The sequence below is a fragment of the Musca autumnalis genome, unplaced genomic scaffold, assembly GCF_047663935.1.
Source record: "Musca autumnalis isolate F117 unplaced genomic scaffold, ASM4766393v1 scaffold_3, whole genome shotgun sequence".
Lineage (NCBI taxonomy): Eukaryota > Metazoa > Arthropoda > Insecta > Diptera > Muscidae > Musca > Musca autumnalis.
In genome coordinates this window covers 61,627,734-61,644,942 of record NW_027411866.1, presented here as the reverse complement: position 1 = coordinate 61,644,942, position 17,209 = coordinate 61,627,734, and the positions used below count along the sequence as shown (strand labels likewise).

Below are 17,209 nucleotides of genomic sequence, written 5' to 3'. Positions count from 1 at the left end.
CTTGACCACTATTTATTCGTTCAGCAAAAATGAATCAAAAAATGTAACTTTATCGTTACAATGAGAGAATAGAAATGCAAAGGAGTCAAAAAAGATAAAATTTTCACATTATTTTATTTTAATTTTCATCGCTTCTGAATTTGAATTTTAATCGTTGATAAATTCAAATCTTGAGCGACATATATGAGAAAATAAAATATGAAAAAAGTGAAAATGAAACTATAATGTTTCAAAGGGATGCCGACTTTCAAAATAAGTCCTCGCGATAAAAAAAGCTTCGGCAAATATCATTAAACTAAATCGTAGAAGCACTGTTCGAGATATAGCCATAAAGTGGTCTGAAGCAATTGGCATATTCTAACAGGATGGTGTTTTTCCGATACTGCTAAAAATACGAACAAGTAGCTTGAAGAAAATAGAATCTAGGTCTTGGATTGGCCATCCTCTTGTTAAGACCTTAATCCAATAGAAAATTTGTGGGCTGTTATGAAAAGAAAGCTTCGAAATGAACCCCAACGGACTGTTAACGGGTTAAAGTCCAAAATTCAGGAAATTTGGGACTCGATAACCCCAGAAGATTGTCAAAAGCTAGTCAGTACGATGCCAAGGTGGGTCGAGACCGTTTAAAAACAAAAGATGACGTAACATAATTCTAACAGCGATAATTGGTGACTGTACGAATTAATAGTGGTCACAATGTTTTTGTTTAAAATAATGAACGTTCGTATTTGTTTGTTTTTTAAAAGGACCTATTCTTTATATGTATTTTTATTAATATATGTCTAAAGAGAATAAAATGATCTTTAAGAATAATAAAAATTTGTTTGTGTAGTCATTATAGGTCTGAAGATATGTATATTTTAATATCACATTGTTGAAAAATGCTATGTGTACGAATTAATAGTGGTTAGGGCTCGTATAGTTTATTCTGAGATTTGACATAGAATTTTTAATTTTATGACACCATATGTCTAGCATAAACTTTTATGTTACTTTCATGCGTCAACGCAAAAAAGTTCAAAATAATTACAAGCAAAAAATTCAACAGCAAATTTCATATGCTAAATATGCAAGAATGTTTTTGACGAAAATCGTCAATTAAATTTGAAAAATCATTAAAAAGTGTTCTAAACTAAGTTTTTTTGTCGATTAACGTCGATTATTTGCAGATTATTATGTTATTGAGACTCTCCAGTCATTCCGCCACAGAAATAAATCTGGACTAATGAGGCTTAAATATAGACGTAAACAAAATCAGTTTTCACAAGGTGATACAATTTCCTATAATCCAGCGTTCCTATAACAAATTTGTTCAAAATGTACGGTAATGGAAAAATTACAAAAATTTCAAAAAACCCAATCAGAAATGTCAAAATCTACGTGTCCAAATATGGTGATAGTTTCTACTCGGCCAAAATTGCCCAGCAGAAAAACGAAGGAGCTAGAGTTAATCATCGCCATTTTTGTTTAGAAAAAAGCACAATTTTTTCTAGTTTTTGGAATACTTACTTACTTAGCTGGCCCATTACAGAACATTTGTTCTATAGGCCGAACTAAGAAAAGATCTCCAATTCTCTCTATTTGTTGCTTCGCTTTCTGGAATACCGCGCCTTTTCATCTCATCATCCACTTGTTTGCGCCATCTATTCCTTGGCCTGCCAATTCTGCGTGCACCGCCAAGCGGTCCGTGTTTATACACCTTTTTAGCGGGGTCATCATCGCTCATTCTTATGATATGGCCTAGCCAACGCAATCGCTGCATCTCGATATGTTTAATAATATTGATATCGTTGTACAGCAGATACAGCTCGTGGTTCATGCGACGTCGATATTCACCGTCAACGCAGATTGGTCCGTAGATCTCTCGCAGAATTTTTCTCTCAAACACACCAAGCACTGCCATGTCTGCTTGCGCAAGTACCCAGGCTTCGGAGCCATACATCAGCACGGGTAGTATCAGTGTTTTGTGTTTGTTCTTGGAATAAGGATACGTTTTTAGCACAAATACTAGAATACCATTTAGTACATAGTAAGTATCATTTTGCAGGTTCGGGAATATAATTATAATTAGAAGTATACGTTTGTATAGCCTCATATAAGATTTTAATATATTTTATAGTTTTTACTCCTTTGTTCACTATATACAGACATAAATTGGCAATTTTTGCTCTCTGTGGCCAAAAAGCTTCTGTGGAAAAATGCTCGAAATGCTGCTTTAATATTGATGACATGGTTTTAGTTTAATACACTAATTATTTTTATACGTTATTGTTAAACTCATCTACGACGAATAATAAGCAAAATGAAGAACATCCAATGATTAGTAGGTATGACATCGCTTAGAAAAACCACACAATAGCATGGTAAAAGAAGTTAAAAATCTTAGAATTGTCTTTAACATTGCAAAACCACTCACAACTTTCTGCTGGAAATGCATTTGGAATGCTCAAAAAATATAATTTTAAATTTGTTTGTGCGTGACCTTCTTAATATTTAAAAATAATGAACGTAATTTTAGTCAAGTTCATTCATTTCTGCTACAGGAAAATAAGTTTCATAAAACAGTCGAAAAGTCATCACCATGTATTGTACACACAATTAATTCATTTATGACACATTAGTTTTGTATTAAGGTTATAAATAAATATTATTTTTTAGGAAAAATATTCGCCGCAATCTTGTCAGTAAAGTGTCCAAAGGTACTATACACCTAAATGGTTTCAAGTAATCCTAATTTTAAAAAAAGATGCAATTTTACCTGATGTAAATTTTAAAAACGACATATTTCTAGCTCTACTTTCACAATCTGATGAGCTTTTTCCGTAATTTGGGAAAATTTGACCCTTGTTGCACAGTAAATTGGTAACCAGTAAGGGAAGGACCAAAGACGGGCAATGTCGACTATACGGATGAAAATTAATAATGTCCGGATTATCGAGTAGAGTAATCTCACTATTTTTTCACGTAGAGCACTTTTTGCTTCTACGAGTAAATTTCATTAAATTTACAATTTAAAAAGTAGTATACGAGAAAAAAATTATTTTTACTATTCGGTAATTTGGACACCGTCGTAACATGTGCTGTCCAGATTATCGAGATTATACTGTATATATGGGAGCAATATCCAAATTCGGTGACACATTCCAAATTTCATCAAAAGTGGTGAACCAAATACATAAAATCGAGAGAAAATATATATGATAGGTATATCCAAATCTGAACCGAATCCTACCAAATTAATTTGGGTTCGTCCTAAGCCCAAAAAATGATCTTCTCTAATTTTTAGGCGAATCGGACAATAAAGCGACCTGTATTTTGTTTACAAAAATACATGGCCAGATGGACGAAGAGACGCACATGCCTAAATCGATACTGAAAGTGAATCTATGCAGATCACCGAAAATAAGTAAGGGTCCATTTCGTTTCCTTTTGCACGTTGCAAACTAATTCACTAAGACATAATACCCTTTCATAATGTGGTGTGGGGTATTAAAATATTTTTATATGTATATTGTAATACCATTTTTTAATATTAAACTATGCAAAAAACATAAAATTTAATAAAATATGAAAGATTTTGTGTAAAATTTAATGTTTTCCCTATCTTACTGCATTATATACATATGTTGCATATTTTTTTGATCATTTTGCATATTTTTGGAATATTTGTACATAAGCAAAAAATATGAGGCTGTCATTGAATTTAGTTTTTTTCACAACGAATTTTGGTCCAATCAGAATTTCCGTATCTTTATTAATAAAAATATGCAAATATGCAAAATCCGATGTCTAATAATCTGTAGGGGGTTTCTTGTAATTTATAAAAAGGTTAATTTTGTAGTACAGTGTTATCAAAATCAGGAGTATGTCCCATCAATGTGCAGTGAGCTGTCAGTTCCGTCATCTGCGCCTGCGGCCTACTGTGAGCTTTTTGGTCAGATTTGTGCGCGGATACCCTTGACTTTAATTTAGTCTTCGTAGTGCCAACACGTAAATTATGACATATGTTGGACTTGTCTCCCTTACAATGTATACCGTATACTTAGTTGGTTGTGTCCTCGTCTTTTAATGTATTTTTCAATTTACTAAACATGTTGTTTATTGTTTTGTAATTTTTAATGCTATTTCGTATTTGGTGTAGTCAGATATATTTGAGAACTGCAGCCTTAAACATTGTGTTTTTTGTTTAGCTGCGCGACTAGGTGTTACGCATTAAAACAACACCTAGTCGTACATTTATTTGATATAGCCATGCCCGTCTATTGTAATCACTCTAGCGCGCAATAATTGAGCTAAAGCGCAATATCTTTGTACCCGTGTGTTTTTCCATCAAGTTCGAAGATGGGCTATTAGCTATTTGACCGAACTCCCTGTAATTTGACGTTTTTGGATTCCCAGTGGTCACAAGACTACTCCATCAAGGTACCTCCCGATTTTCGTTATTTTGAGGATTTTAGTTACATTCTTTGACCAAACTACCTGCAATTTGAAATTTGACCTTCCAAGTTGTCACAAAATATCTCCACCACAAATTGTCTACCTAGGACCAGGTTTTGGTACGATACCTCCCGATTTTCGGTATTTTGGACCAAACTACCAGTAATAAGGCGTTTGAGGTTCCCAGTGTTCACAAAACCCCTCCGCAAAATTTGTCCATATAGGTGGACACTTTGATATAGCCCCACATAAAAGTTTCGACCGATTGTTGAATTTTTTATATGAATTTTGTTTACCTTATTTAGGTATTAGTGGTCACAAAGTATATCCAACAAAAATTGTGGACAGGAAATAAAATAACTATTCCTTTTTAGTTCGGAATATTTTATGGTAGAGTGTATAAAAAGATCGGCCCTGCCGAACTTAACGCTTTTTTACTTGCTCTATATTATAAAAAAAAAATGTTATCGTAGTAAAAATTTGTAGATTCTTGCAGGTTCTGGAACATACAAATAATTTAAAGAGGTTAATTAAAGAGGTTATAGATTTATGTATAGTTGACTTTTATATTGTACCAAAGAGATCAGTGCTACCATTTCTGAAATGAACTCTTTTTTTATTTAATCAAAGGTAAAAATTGCGAATGCCCACTTTTTTGACGGTACTCACCTTACTAATGAAGATGTTGATGACGATTATTATGAGTGATGATGATCTTTAGTTGCATTATTGTTGGTAGCTGACGAAGTCAAAGCGCCTTTGTAAATAAATGAAACCAATTGATGTTGCATTAATAGGAAAATGAATCCGAATTTCCTTTTGTAGGAAGCAATTATCCGGTTCGACCAAAGTTTGCGATGGCAATTATAAAAATAAACCAAAAGAAAAACAAAGCAAAAATAGTATAAATTTCATTACATAAAAATCAATAATTCCTTTATTAAATAAATATTGTTTGAAAAACAATATCTGTACATTTTGCTATCAATCTTGCTTGCCGATGAACCCCTACTATGTGTAGAAAAGCATTCAACCCATCTTCAATCTGCAATCGAAATCTTCAATTTTCTCTCAAAAAAATTATTAATTAATTTTTTTTATTTCTTCACAAACATAATTTTCCATAAACCCTATTCACCGGATTGACTGAGTTTTATTTTGAAAAACAAAACTACTTTGATTTTCCTCAATCCATAAAATTCGCACACACATTTTAAAATTTTTTAAAAATGTACGCATATAGTCATAGATATTGACAAGCAAATTTGATAGTGTGTGGGCCGCTTTACAATGTTGTTGTGGACGAATATCCAAATTTGTAGCAGGTGGAAATCCAAATGTTACAACATAGTACATTCTCATTAGAATTTGACATCTATCCCTAATGAGCCGGATCTAATGAGCCCTTTCGCGTTCAAATCCTACCACTAAAACCGCGGATATATGTAGATACTTTGAAAATAGCAAAATCAGCAAACATATATTTTAATTAATTCTAAACCACGAGTCTGCCACCGTGGTGCAATGGTATGCACACCCGCCTTGCACACATAAGGTCGTGGGTTCGATTCCCCGGCCAGGCAACATCAAAACACTTTTCAACGGTGGCAAAATACCCCTCAGTAATGTTGGCGACATTTCCTGAGTATTTCAGCCATGTAAAACTTCTCTACAAAAGTGGTGTCTTAGACACGCCGTTCGGACTCGGCGATAAACTGTAGGTCCCATATCATTGAGCTAGTATGAATCGGGGTGCACTCATTGATATGAGAGAAGTCTCCCTTGTCCCTATGGGATGTTGTGGAACAATTTTTATTATTTAAACCACGAGTCTTTTGAATATTTTTATATAAATACATATACAATTTATACGCGATTATAATATTAGTGAAAAGGTGTATCTAAATTATGAAGATACGCTTTTATAATATGGGTGTTTTACCCAAAATAGAATGTGTTTTACCCAAAATAGGATGTAGATGTTTATTAACGTACTGAAATCGGATGCGCATCAAAATCATCGTATGCAGAACTTTTGCACACTTTAAGGTTTTTTACATTGTGTGATTCAAATGACGCACACTTTGGCCGCCAAGTGAAACATTGAAATGCGCTTAGATATTGAAAGAAATTGATTCGCTGTATCCGAAATCGGATGTGCATCAATTCATTTTAACTATTTTTAACATTTCTGTTTTGATGGGGACCACGGAAGACTAAAATGCTTTTTATTTTCCAGATGTGATTTTATAACGGTAACTAGAAAATGACATGTGTTTTAACATTTTGTTTTTTCACTCTAGCGTCCACAAAAATTGAGATAGGAAGCTGAAATTCGAAGATGGTCTATGTCGGTCCACCTTTTGGTATAGCCTCCATATAGCGGTACCGCATGATTTCAGGTATTTTTGGCGATTTTAGCTACATTGTCAAAGAGAATTAGCTATAATTTGAACGTCTCCACTAAAAATTAAAAGAAAAATTAATAGTGTTATTGTATGGGATGTTAGCGAAATAATTGGAGAACTTCCAAATACGTTTATACATTTTTTTCTAATCAAACCAAATACTATACAATTAATTCTCTTTCGAGTTGAGCTTATTAGACCTATTATATACATTGAAAAATTAGGAGTCCACCGAAGTCCCTCGCATTCAACCATTACGCTACGTTTCACGGGTGGTTAAGCCGATCTTCAGGCGTATTGAATGTTGTTTTGTGGCAGACGAAGGCAAAGCTTGGGAACTAGTATATATATCGCACTTCATTAGATAAATGCGTATGCGAAATTCTGTCAGTTAATTGAAACTCCAAATTTTCCTATAGTCCTGCTTAGTAATCCCATTTTTCAATGATCACAAATACTATGGTAAGTTTTATTCCTACGTCATTAGTAATTGTTCCCCTATATCAGAAAATCTTTTTTTTTCATCAGTTATTGTCTACTAACGTTTTGACAAGTTGATGGTGGCTCAGAACGCTAAGACGCCGGCACCTTTGACATTCAGTTGTCGGAGACCCAAATTCGAATCCCAGCCTGGCTCATGCTGAAATTATTTTTTATTTTTGCCTTATTAAAGCGAAGGTCATTTATAGTGATATTTAATTAATTCTCTTTCGAGTTGAGCTTATTGGACCTATTATATACATTGAAAAATTAGGAGTCTACCGAAGTCCTACGCATTCAACCATTACGCTACGTTTCACGGGTGGTTAAGCCGATCTTCAGGCGTATTGAATGTTGTTTTTTTTTGTGGCAGACGAAGGCAAAGCTTGGGAACTAGTATATATATCGCACTTCATTAGATAAATGCATATGCGAAATTATGTCAGTTAATTGAAACTCCAAACTTTTCCTATAGTCCTGCTTGGTAATCCCATTTTTCAATGTTCACAAATACTATGGTAAGTTTTATTCCTACGTCATTAGTAATTGTTCTCCTATATCAGAAGATTTTTTTTCTTTTCTTTTTTTTTTTTTTTTTTTTTGATCATCAATTATTGTCTACTAACGTTTTGACAAGTTGATGGTGGCTCAGAACGCTAAGACGCCAGCAACCTTGACACCCTGTTGTCGGAGACCCAGGTTCGAATCCCAGCTTGGCTCATGCTGAAATTATTTTTTTATTTTTGCCTTATTAAGGCGAAGGTCATTTATAGTGTTATATTATTAATTCTCTTTCGAGTTGAGCTTATTAGACCTATTATATACATTGAAAAATTAGGAGTCTACCGAAGTCCCACGCATTCAACCATTACGCTACGTTTCACGGGTGATTAAGCCGGTCTTCAGGCGTATTGAATGTTGTTTTTTGTGGCAGACGAAGGCAAAGCATGGAAACTGGTATATATATCGCACATCATTAGATAAATGCATATCTGAAATTATGTCAGTTAATTGAAACTCCAAACTTTTCCTATAGTCCTGCTTGGTAATCCCATTTTCAATGTTCACAAATACTATGGTAAGTTTTATTCCTACGTCATTAGTAATTGTTCTCCTATCCCAGCAAAAATTTTGCATCCGCGGATGCAGTTAAATCACTAGAACAATTGCCGCTGGAGTACATCTTTTCCTATGAATTCACCTACGAATTTTACAAGAGAGCGCGCAGCTAGGATGCACTCCATTTTGCTTCCACAGCACACTGCTAGGATGCACTCCATTTTCGATCCAAATCACAGCCTTTGATGTAGTGTTTTGGATTGAATTTAAATGCAGTCTAAAGATGCTATAAAATGCAAGCCATTACAAATATCCCAAAATAAATAAAATACGTTGCTTATTCGTGTAAACAAGAATATTAACTTTATTACACTAATACAAATTATAAAAACTCTCCATTAAATTGTATCATAACTGAGTTTACTTGCTCTGCTTTTTGTGACACCGCAACTGATATTGCTTCATCTTCCAAATGGTTTTTCATATTTCCTCCAACTCCAGTTCAGATTTCCAAAAAAAAATCTAACTCCACTTCAAAAATAATTTTCGTCTCGTGAATTACAGCAATGTTCGTATCTTTAGTTTGTATATCTTTATTTTTTTAAACAAATTCTTATAATTTTAGACACTCTTTCATGTGTTCAGAAAAAAAGACTGCGACTTTAGGGATCAAAAAATTGGCTTGCTTGGCTAGGGATCTTTAAGCGAGTGCTTCCAAAATGTATCGAGCGGAGTGCATTTTCATAATTCCGTGTGGATGGCATCGAAAGATGTATTGAAATCATAACTCTGCATTGCACTACTTCCAAAAATTTTTGCTGGATATATCAGAAGATTTTTTTTGTTTGATCATCAATTATTGTCTACTTACGTTTTGACAAGCTGATGGTGGCTCAGAACGCTAAGACGCCGGCAACCTTGACACTCAGTTGTCGGAGACCCAGGTTCGAATCCCAGCCTGGTTTATGCTGAAATTATTTTTTTATTTTTGCCTTAATAAAGCGAAGGTCATTTATAGTGATATTTAATTAATTCTCTTTCGAGTTGAGCTAATAGGTCTAATTATATACATACATTGAAAAATTAGGAGTCTACGAAGTCCCACGCATTCAACCATTACGCTACGTTTCACGGGTGGTTAAGCCGATCTTAGGCGTATTGAATGTTTTTTTTTTTGTGGCAGACGAAGGCAAAGCTTGGGAACTAGTATATATATCGCACTTCATTAGATAAATGCATATGCGAAATTATGTCAGTTAATTGAAACTCCAAACTTATCCTTTAGTCCTGCTTGGTAATCCCATTTTTCAATGTTCACAAATACTATGGTAAGTTTTGTTCTTACGTCATTAGTAATTGTTCTCCTATATCAGAATTTTATTTATTTTTTTTTTTTTTTTGATCATCAATTATTGTCTACTAAGGTTTTGACAAGTTGATGGTGGCTCAGAACGGAATAAGGAATAAACATAAGGAATAAAACTTACCATAGTATTTGTGAACATTGAAAAATGGGATTACCAAGCAGGACTATAGGAAAAGTTTGGAGTTTCAATTAACTGACATAATTTCGCATATGCATTTATCTAATGAAGTGCGATATATATACTAGTTCCCAAGCTTTGCCTTCGTCTCTTGGTTGAATGCGTGGGGCTTCGGTAGACTCCTAATTTTTCAATGTATATAATAGGTCTAATAAGCTCAACTCGAAAGAGAATTAATTTAATATCACTTTAAATGACCTTCGCCTTAATAAGGCAAAAATAAAAAACTATACATATTTGCCACAATATTCCAACAATAAGTTTCCCCTTTCACTGTTGGTGTAATATGTATATTCAAACCCAATCTTAATAATTTTGGTTTCATATTTTTGTACGCGTTGTCTATATTGTGCACGTATTTTTAATTTATTGTTTAGAGGTTTGTGACGACAAAAATCGTCCCTAATTTTTGCGTACACAGGCACTACGGAAATATTATTTTTGTTTTATGTAAGAAAAATGAAGAATACATATTTGAATTTGTTGATTTTTCCATAAATATTATAAATTCTGTTTATTTTGTTTTGGTTGAAGTTTCAATCTCATTTGATTGTTTTTAAGTCTGGAATGTTACCCCAATGGCTTAAACTACATCTTTACTTTCTGACTGAAGGACTAGAACTTTATGTTCAAAACAAGCTCATAAAAATATATGTCGATCGTGGATCCACTTGTGTGGTGGATCCACTTGTATGAAACTGTGGCCAAAAATATTAACAGTTGAAATATCAACCTAATGCGCTGGTTACAGCTTTGTGCTGCTGTGAAGATTGTTTTAACAAACCAGGAGCATAGCATTCTCCCCTCTGGAGGGGTTATACAGTATGAATTGCTTTATGACAGTGATGATTACGAAGTTTTTCGGCAATTCACACACACTCGACCCAACCCAATGGAAGAGCGCAAAAAAGAAAACAAATGTTTTGATTTGTTTTGCAGTTTGCGTACATACAACCTTACTAACACACTATCAAAGTTTGCCAATATTTTGAATACATTCACAATTTTGTGTGTCTTCTTGGTCGGCAGTGCTTTATGCTGTTAATACAAAATGTCATAAACAAAAGTGACGATTATCTTATGGCAAAAATAGGCAAATCTCTAAAAGAACATAAAAACCAACCACTTTAGCGGGTTAAATAGATCATAATTTTTGTCTGGAAATTGGTAACATTTTAAATATAGACCCTATAGCGTTCTTCCTGGGGGACACCTTCCACCCACGTGAGTCATATTTGGAAGAAGAATTCTTGACCTTTCCACTGATGCCAATTATGTTAATGTACCTGATCAGATAACAGAGTTATACCCCAATATATCCATATTAACCATATTCTAGGGCAGCTTTAGTCTACTACCCACCATATAAAGTCTGGCACTAGATGGCAGCTCATTTTAATACTGGATAATCTTAAACCCATGACCTACACTGAAAAATTATTTCCGCGGTGGGCACTCGTATGCATCATGACTTAAACTTTAGGTAAAATTTAAGTATATGATGGAATTGGCATCACAAAATACGCTAGGAAACCATACAGCTAACTGGAATTCCACAAAACTTTAAAACACTTTTTTTTAAATTAATCCATTACCTTCTCTTTCAAAATTGTAATAATAATATTTTGCAGTATAATATTTTGCAATACGTATTAGTTTCGCGATATTTTGAATATATGTATTTAGTTGTACGTAAATTTTAAGTTGCACTCACTCCAGAAAATAATCAAATGTTCCTACTTTTGGAGCTATTTTTATGAGAAACAATTGAAACAAGAACTAATATATTTTTAATAAGTTCCATGTCATAGCTCTAAATTGCCAGATGTTGTAACAAAAATTTTACATTAATTTCTTATTTTTGGCCAATGGGTTGATTTTTTTCAGAAGTAAAATGAAGAGTTTTCTTTAATTATATTCCAAAAATCTTTAAGGCAGCAGCAACAAAATTGTCTTGAATTTTTAACAATTTTGATATGTATTCTTTATTCTTTTGCAGGGATTTGCTGGAATCTTATTATATGTCTTGTTTGAAGGAGGCCGATGTCCTTAAACATAGGGGCCAAGTTATATCTTCAATGCAAAAAAAAGAACATAATCAGTTGTGGATTGGACTAGTAAATGATAAATTCGATCAATTTTGGGCAGTTAATCGTAGGTTGATGGAACATAATGGCGAACAAGAGTGTTTCAAATATACACCCATACGATTTTATAATGAGGTAAATACTGGTAACATTAATCTTTATAAAAATGAAAACAGAATAATCTTATATTCGACGAAATTGTTTGGGGTTAAACCCACGTATTAATAATAAATTCAATTTTATTTATTAATTACACTGTGATACAAAAATGTTAGATTTTCAACTTAAAACGGACATACTTCTTTTTTCACAACGGATTTCTCTTTTTATTTTAAATTTAATCGATCAATGGCTATGTTATATTGGTTCGGCATGTCACAAGAAATCAGTAGTTATATTTTGACAACTAAAATTTGACGAATAGGAAGTTACGGCTTGTTGTAACCAGAGAGTAACTGATTTTTTTCCACTTTTTAGTGGCCAAAAAATAACTAATGATTTCTGCAGACATGTCCTTGTTGAAATAATGTTGTTGTAACTATATTTGCACTCTAAACTCTTTGTGTTGAATTTCACATCGATAATGATAGGCAACCAAATGCGACACAAATTTGCGTAGCTTTCAACAGCTTTATTGTTGTAATATTTAAAACTTTACACATTTTGAGTTTTAATTTTAGACACAAATTATTGTAATTTTATGCACTTTTATATGTAAGTGTAAGCAGATGTATCCAAAGGTATACATAAGTCTTGAACGTGTTAATAAAAACTACATTTTTATTACGGAGAAAAAAAAATAGTTTTATTTATATAAAAACATAACTTATTTCATTTATTTCATTAATGTAATATGTATAACACTAATAAAAGTATATATTTATTTAGTTATATATGCAATCCGGTTGAAGAATTCTCTACTTTTATGATAATTAAAATTATTTATAACATTAAAAATTATTTTACACATTAATACACATCTTTTTTTGGCTCTTAAGAACTTTTTAACAAATTTGTTTACTGACTTTTTTTATTTACTTCTTATTTTATTTTGATTTATTAAACAAAAACAATCAGCACAATCACAAAGAAAATTCCGTGCGGAATTTTTTTTCTTTTCACTTGTCTGCTGTCACAAACATTGTACAAAACATGCAAAAAACCCATTTTGTTGTGGTTTTGTACTAAAATCTTCAATTTGTGGTTGAAAATTTATTAAGAATTGAACATATTTTACAAAATATCATTAGTCTGCAAAATCAGTCACTTTCAACTTTTTGTACCGATCAACGATGGGATGGGGGAATTTTTCACATACAGAACATCGGTTCGTTATTATTGAAAAGCACTGGATAAATGCATATTTTCATTTATTTTTATTTCAAAGTTCAGATTCTTTAATTTTTTGCCATATTTTTATTTAAAGTACTCGTTTTTAACAAATTCATGACAGTAACAGTTCCATAGCTCAATGCACTGTGTTTCCTTGGAGTTTTCCAATCTTATTTGATGTTTTTCATAATAAGTAAAATCTTCTGAACGTCTTTGGTGTATAGAAGTGTAGTTTATTTGATTAAATTTGTTTATTTTGTCTAAAAACATAAACACCCAACATTTTCTCTTTGTTTTCACAACCATTAGGGCACACATGGTAAAAAAGGCCCTTCAGTTCTGCCAAATTTAATGATTATAGCTCTTTAGTTATTCATGATTGGAGGAATTTTTTCTCGAGAAAAATTTATTCCGCGGGAGTTGAATTCCGCAAGAATTTTCATGATTGGGCTGAATATCTTCAAAATTTTTCATCCGCCTCGAAAACAAATTTGCTACTATTTGTGTTTAGTTTTAAGCTCACTCTGTTGCAGTTGCAGTTTTTGCAACACTTTGTGTTTGAAATAAGACAGATTGTATTTAATTTCAAGAATATTCTGTTGAAACTACTATTTTTGCAATAATTTGTGTTTGAAATTACGCATTTCCATAAATTGTACAATAATTTGTTGATTTTTCATCACCGCCTAAAAAATCAACAAAAACTCACAGTGCTTTTCATTGCAATTTCATCGCGAACCATACTGGCGCCGCATACCTTACAACAGACGGACATATCGCATTATATGTGGTCAACAAGTTTTCTTTATCATGGCATTGCACTATAGGTAATTTGGACAGGGTTTTAGACAAAAAGTCGATTTTTGTTCTACTAAAGCGAGTTTTATAATTTGATTTGAAGAAAGAACATGTCAAATTATAGAGATAGCCAATTTGTTTTCAAAAACATTGTTACGGAATTAGATTTAACTAATCACCGTTTAGACGTTGTTTTATTCCCCGATACGATTTGTACCAAATAAAACAGGGTTCGATTCAGATTACGTTTCTAAAATGCTTTATTTGCTTTATTACACTTATTCGGAACCGACAGTAATTACCAAACACAAAGCTTTCCTTTATTTCTTCTTTAAAACACAACTAACTCGTCGTCGCTGATCCCACCTGTATTTATCCCAAAATCTCCCTGTTCGGGAACTCTCCAGAAAAGAAAGCACAACAAATGGAAACAAATACAAAAGATAGCAAACTAAGCGATAATTGCATGATTATGGCAAACAAATGAAAACAAAAGCACATCAATAACATGTAAAGTAAGAACTGGAATGATGAAGATAATTCTACATTGTAGTTGTTGTTGCTAAAATAAAGTAGCTGCGTAATAAAACTTTACGTTATGTCATTTATTTTCGTGACTACCTTGTAGGGGCCTTCCCAGTGCGTTTGTAGTTTGGGGCATAATCCTTTTTTTCGTTGTGGAACTTTGGCTGGGGTTCGAGATGTGGCGTCATGAATGACCGATCTGTAGGCCAGTAGGAATTTTGGAATATGCTCATCCCAGTCTCTTTGACCGCTAGCTGTCACCTTCCACAGATGCTCTTCCAGGGTGCCATTAAATTTTTGCACCATGTCATCTGATTGTGGATGTAGAGGCGTTGTCCTGGTTTTCTTGATTCCGTAGGTGTTACACCTTTTTTTGGAAATCGCTGACTCAAAATTTGTTCCTTGATCGGAATGAACCTCGGATGGCACACCATAGCGAAAAATCCAGTTCTTGCTAAACACATCCACTATTGTCTTGGCTTCCTGGTTTGGGATGGCATGAACCTCGGCCCATTTGCTGAAGTAGTCCATGACCACCAATACATACCGGTTCCCGGAGTCGCTTATTGGGAACGGTCTAGCCACATCCATTGCGATTCTTGCAAATGGAGCAAATGCTGCATGTAGCCTCGACTTTTCCGGGTTGGACCTTTAGCTCTTATACACCTCTCACAATTGGCAATCCAGTCGGCAATAGATGTCTGACAGCCGACCCAGTAGAACCTCTGCTTTATCTTTTCAGCAGTCTTTTTATACCAAGATGTCCTCCACTTGGCCCATCGGGTGTGTTTTCACCGTAGCCAACATTTAATGGAATTTCGACGTTATACAAGGTCATTACACGTTCTTTCATATCCAGATTAAGACCAAAGGCAATTATAAAATCTGCGCCTATTATAACTTCGCCTACGATATCAGCCACTATAAACTCGTTTTTGATTTATTGGCAATAGTTAGCCTCGTGGTTATCTTTCCATGTACTGCCGCGGGCTCCCCTATTGCTGTGTGCAGTCTGACTCCATTAGTGCCGTTATCTTTCCCGTCGCCATTGATGTAACCAGTTGTAAGGTTGTGGTTTTTCTGTTGTACTATCGCTATGGAAATAGTGGGTCCCCGCTGGACTGGCTTGATTTAATTTTAATTTAATTTTACTTTCTTTTCGGAGGTGGTGACGATGACTTTGATCGTTTGCGCTTCGCTCTACATTCACGTGCAATATGACCCACTTTGTCGCAAATGTAACACTTAGTTGGTGCTGCCGTATTAATTCCTTCTAATACCCGCTTCAATGCAGCCTCGATCTCGTTCATTGGGTTCATCGCACTCGGTGTCCAGTTCGCGGATCTTGTAGGTCTGGGGCTTGGTAACTATTCTTGCCGTCTCTTGTGAAAGAGCAAACGACATGGTTTCAGCAAATGACGATTTTACGTTGCACACTTGATCTCGTGGGTTACGTATACCATTCACAAATGTTTCGATTTTCATACGGTTCCGTTGCGAAGTCCTGTAATGCTTCGTTTGTCTTCTGTACTCTTCCCCTTAATTCCATTAAGTAGATGTATTTATTGCTTATGTTCACCATCGTACTTACAGCATTTATATGTCCATAGCTGTTTCTAGAAGCTGCAGGAATAGTCTGTATTACATCAGCAGCACGCCCTGCAATGCCATAATGAGTGATACAGCCTCGTTCCTAGAATCTCAGACACTGTTTCAAACTGTAATTTAAACACATTAAAGGATGTAGACCCGTCCAACACAGGAGGCTTGATTTTTAGAGTGTTATGAAGGGCTCTCACTGGACCACCTTTGATTTCCAGTTCCGACATTTTCTTTTCTATGCCCTGAATCTTCTCATTTTGAGCCAGAAATTTCTCATTAACAGACTGAATCTTCTTATCCATCTCTTTAACTTGTACCTCTACGTTTTCTACTCTCTTTTCAATCACCAGCGTGATGTTCTCGAGTTTCTCGTTAACGTTTAATTTTACTGGAATTCTCTTCATTCTTTCTAGACATCTCTTCTAACAATTTACTGGAATTCTCTTCATTCTTTCTAGACATCTCTTCCAACATTTTACTGGAATTTTCTATCATCATTCTACAATTTTCTGCTTTCATTTCCATCATAAGTCTGGAAGTTTCATCGCTCTTCTTCTTCATTTCCATTATCATAGCCATCATTAATTTCAAATCGTCACCCCTGGCAGCTACCGACGAAACTTCCTCAACGCTGGATTCGCCCCTTTCCGATAGCTCGACTTGATCCTTACTGTCGAACTCATATGCGTCGATATCCATTCCACGGCGCTCGAACTCTTCCAACAGGCGTTTTTGTAGTTCAGCCTTGTTGCCTGTAGATGACAACTCCCATTAACTGAGCTCCTTCTTCAAGTCTTCCACCCGCAGTTCCTTAAACTTCATTGTAGGATTATCGCAATCTCACTTCCGACACCAATGGTTACGGAATTAGATTTAACAAATCTGCGTGTAGACGTTGTTTTATTCACCGATAAGATTTGTACCAAATAAAAAGGTT

General features: G+C 34.2%; 1 protein-coding gene across 1 annotated transcript in view; it reads left to right on the top strand.

The window, feature by feature from the left end:
* The window catches only part of Atg5 (autophagy protein 5), a 298,800-nt gene that overhangs the window by 200,370 nt on the left and 81,221 nt on the right, over window positions 1–17,209 (top strand). The window contains exon 4 of the mRNA XM_073979162.1: window positions 11,928–12,150. Coding sequence (XP_073835263.1) covers window positions 11,928–12,150 — 223 coding nt within the window. The remainder of the gene's footprint in view (window positions 1–11,927; window positions 12,151–17,209) is intronic.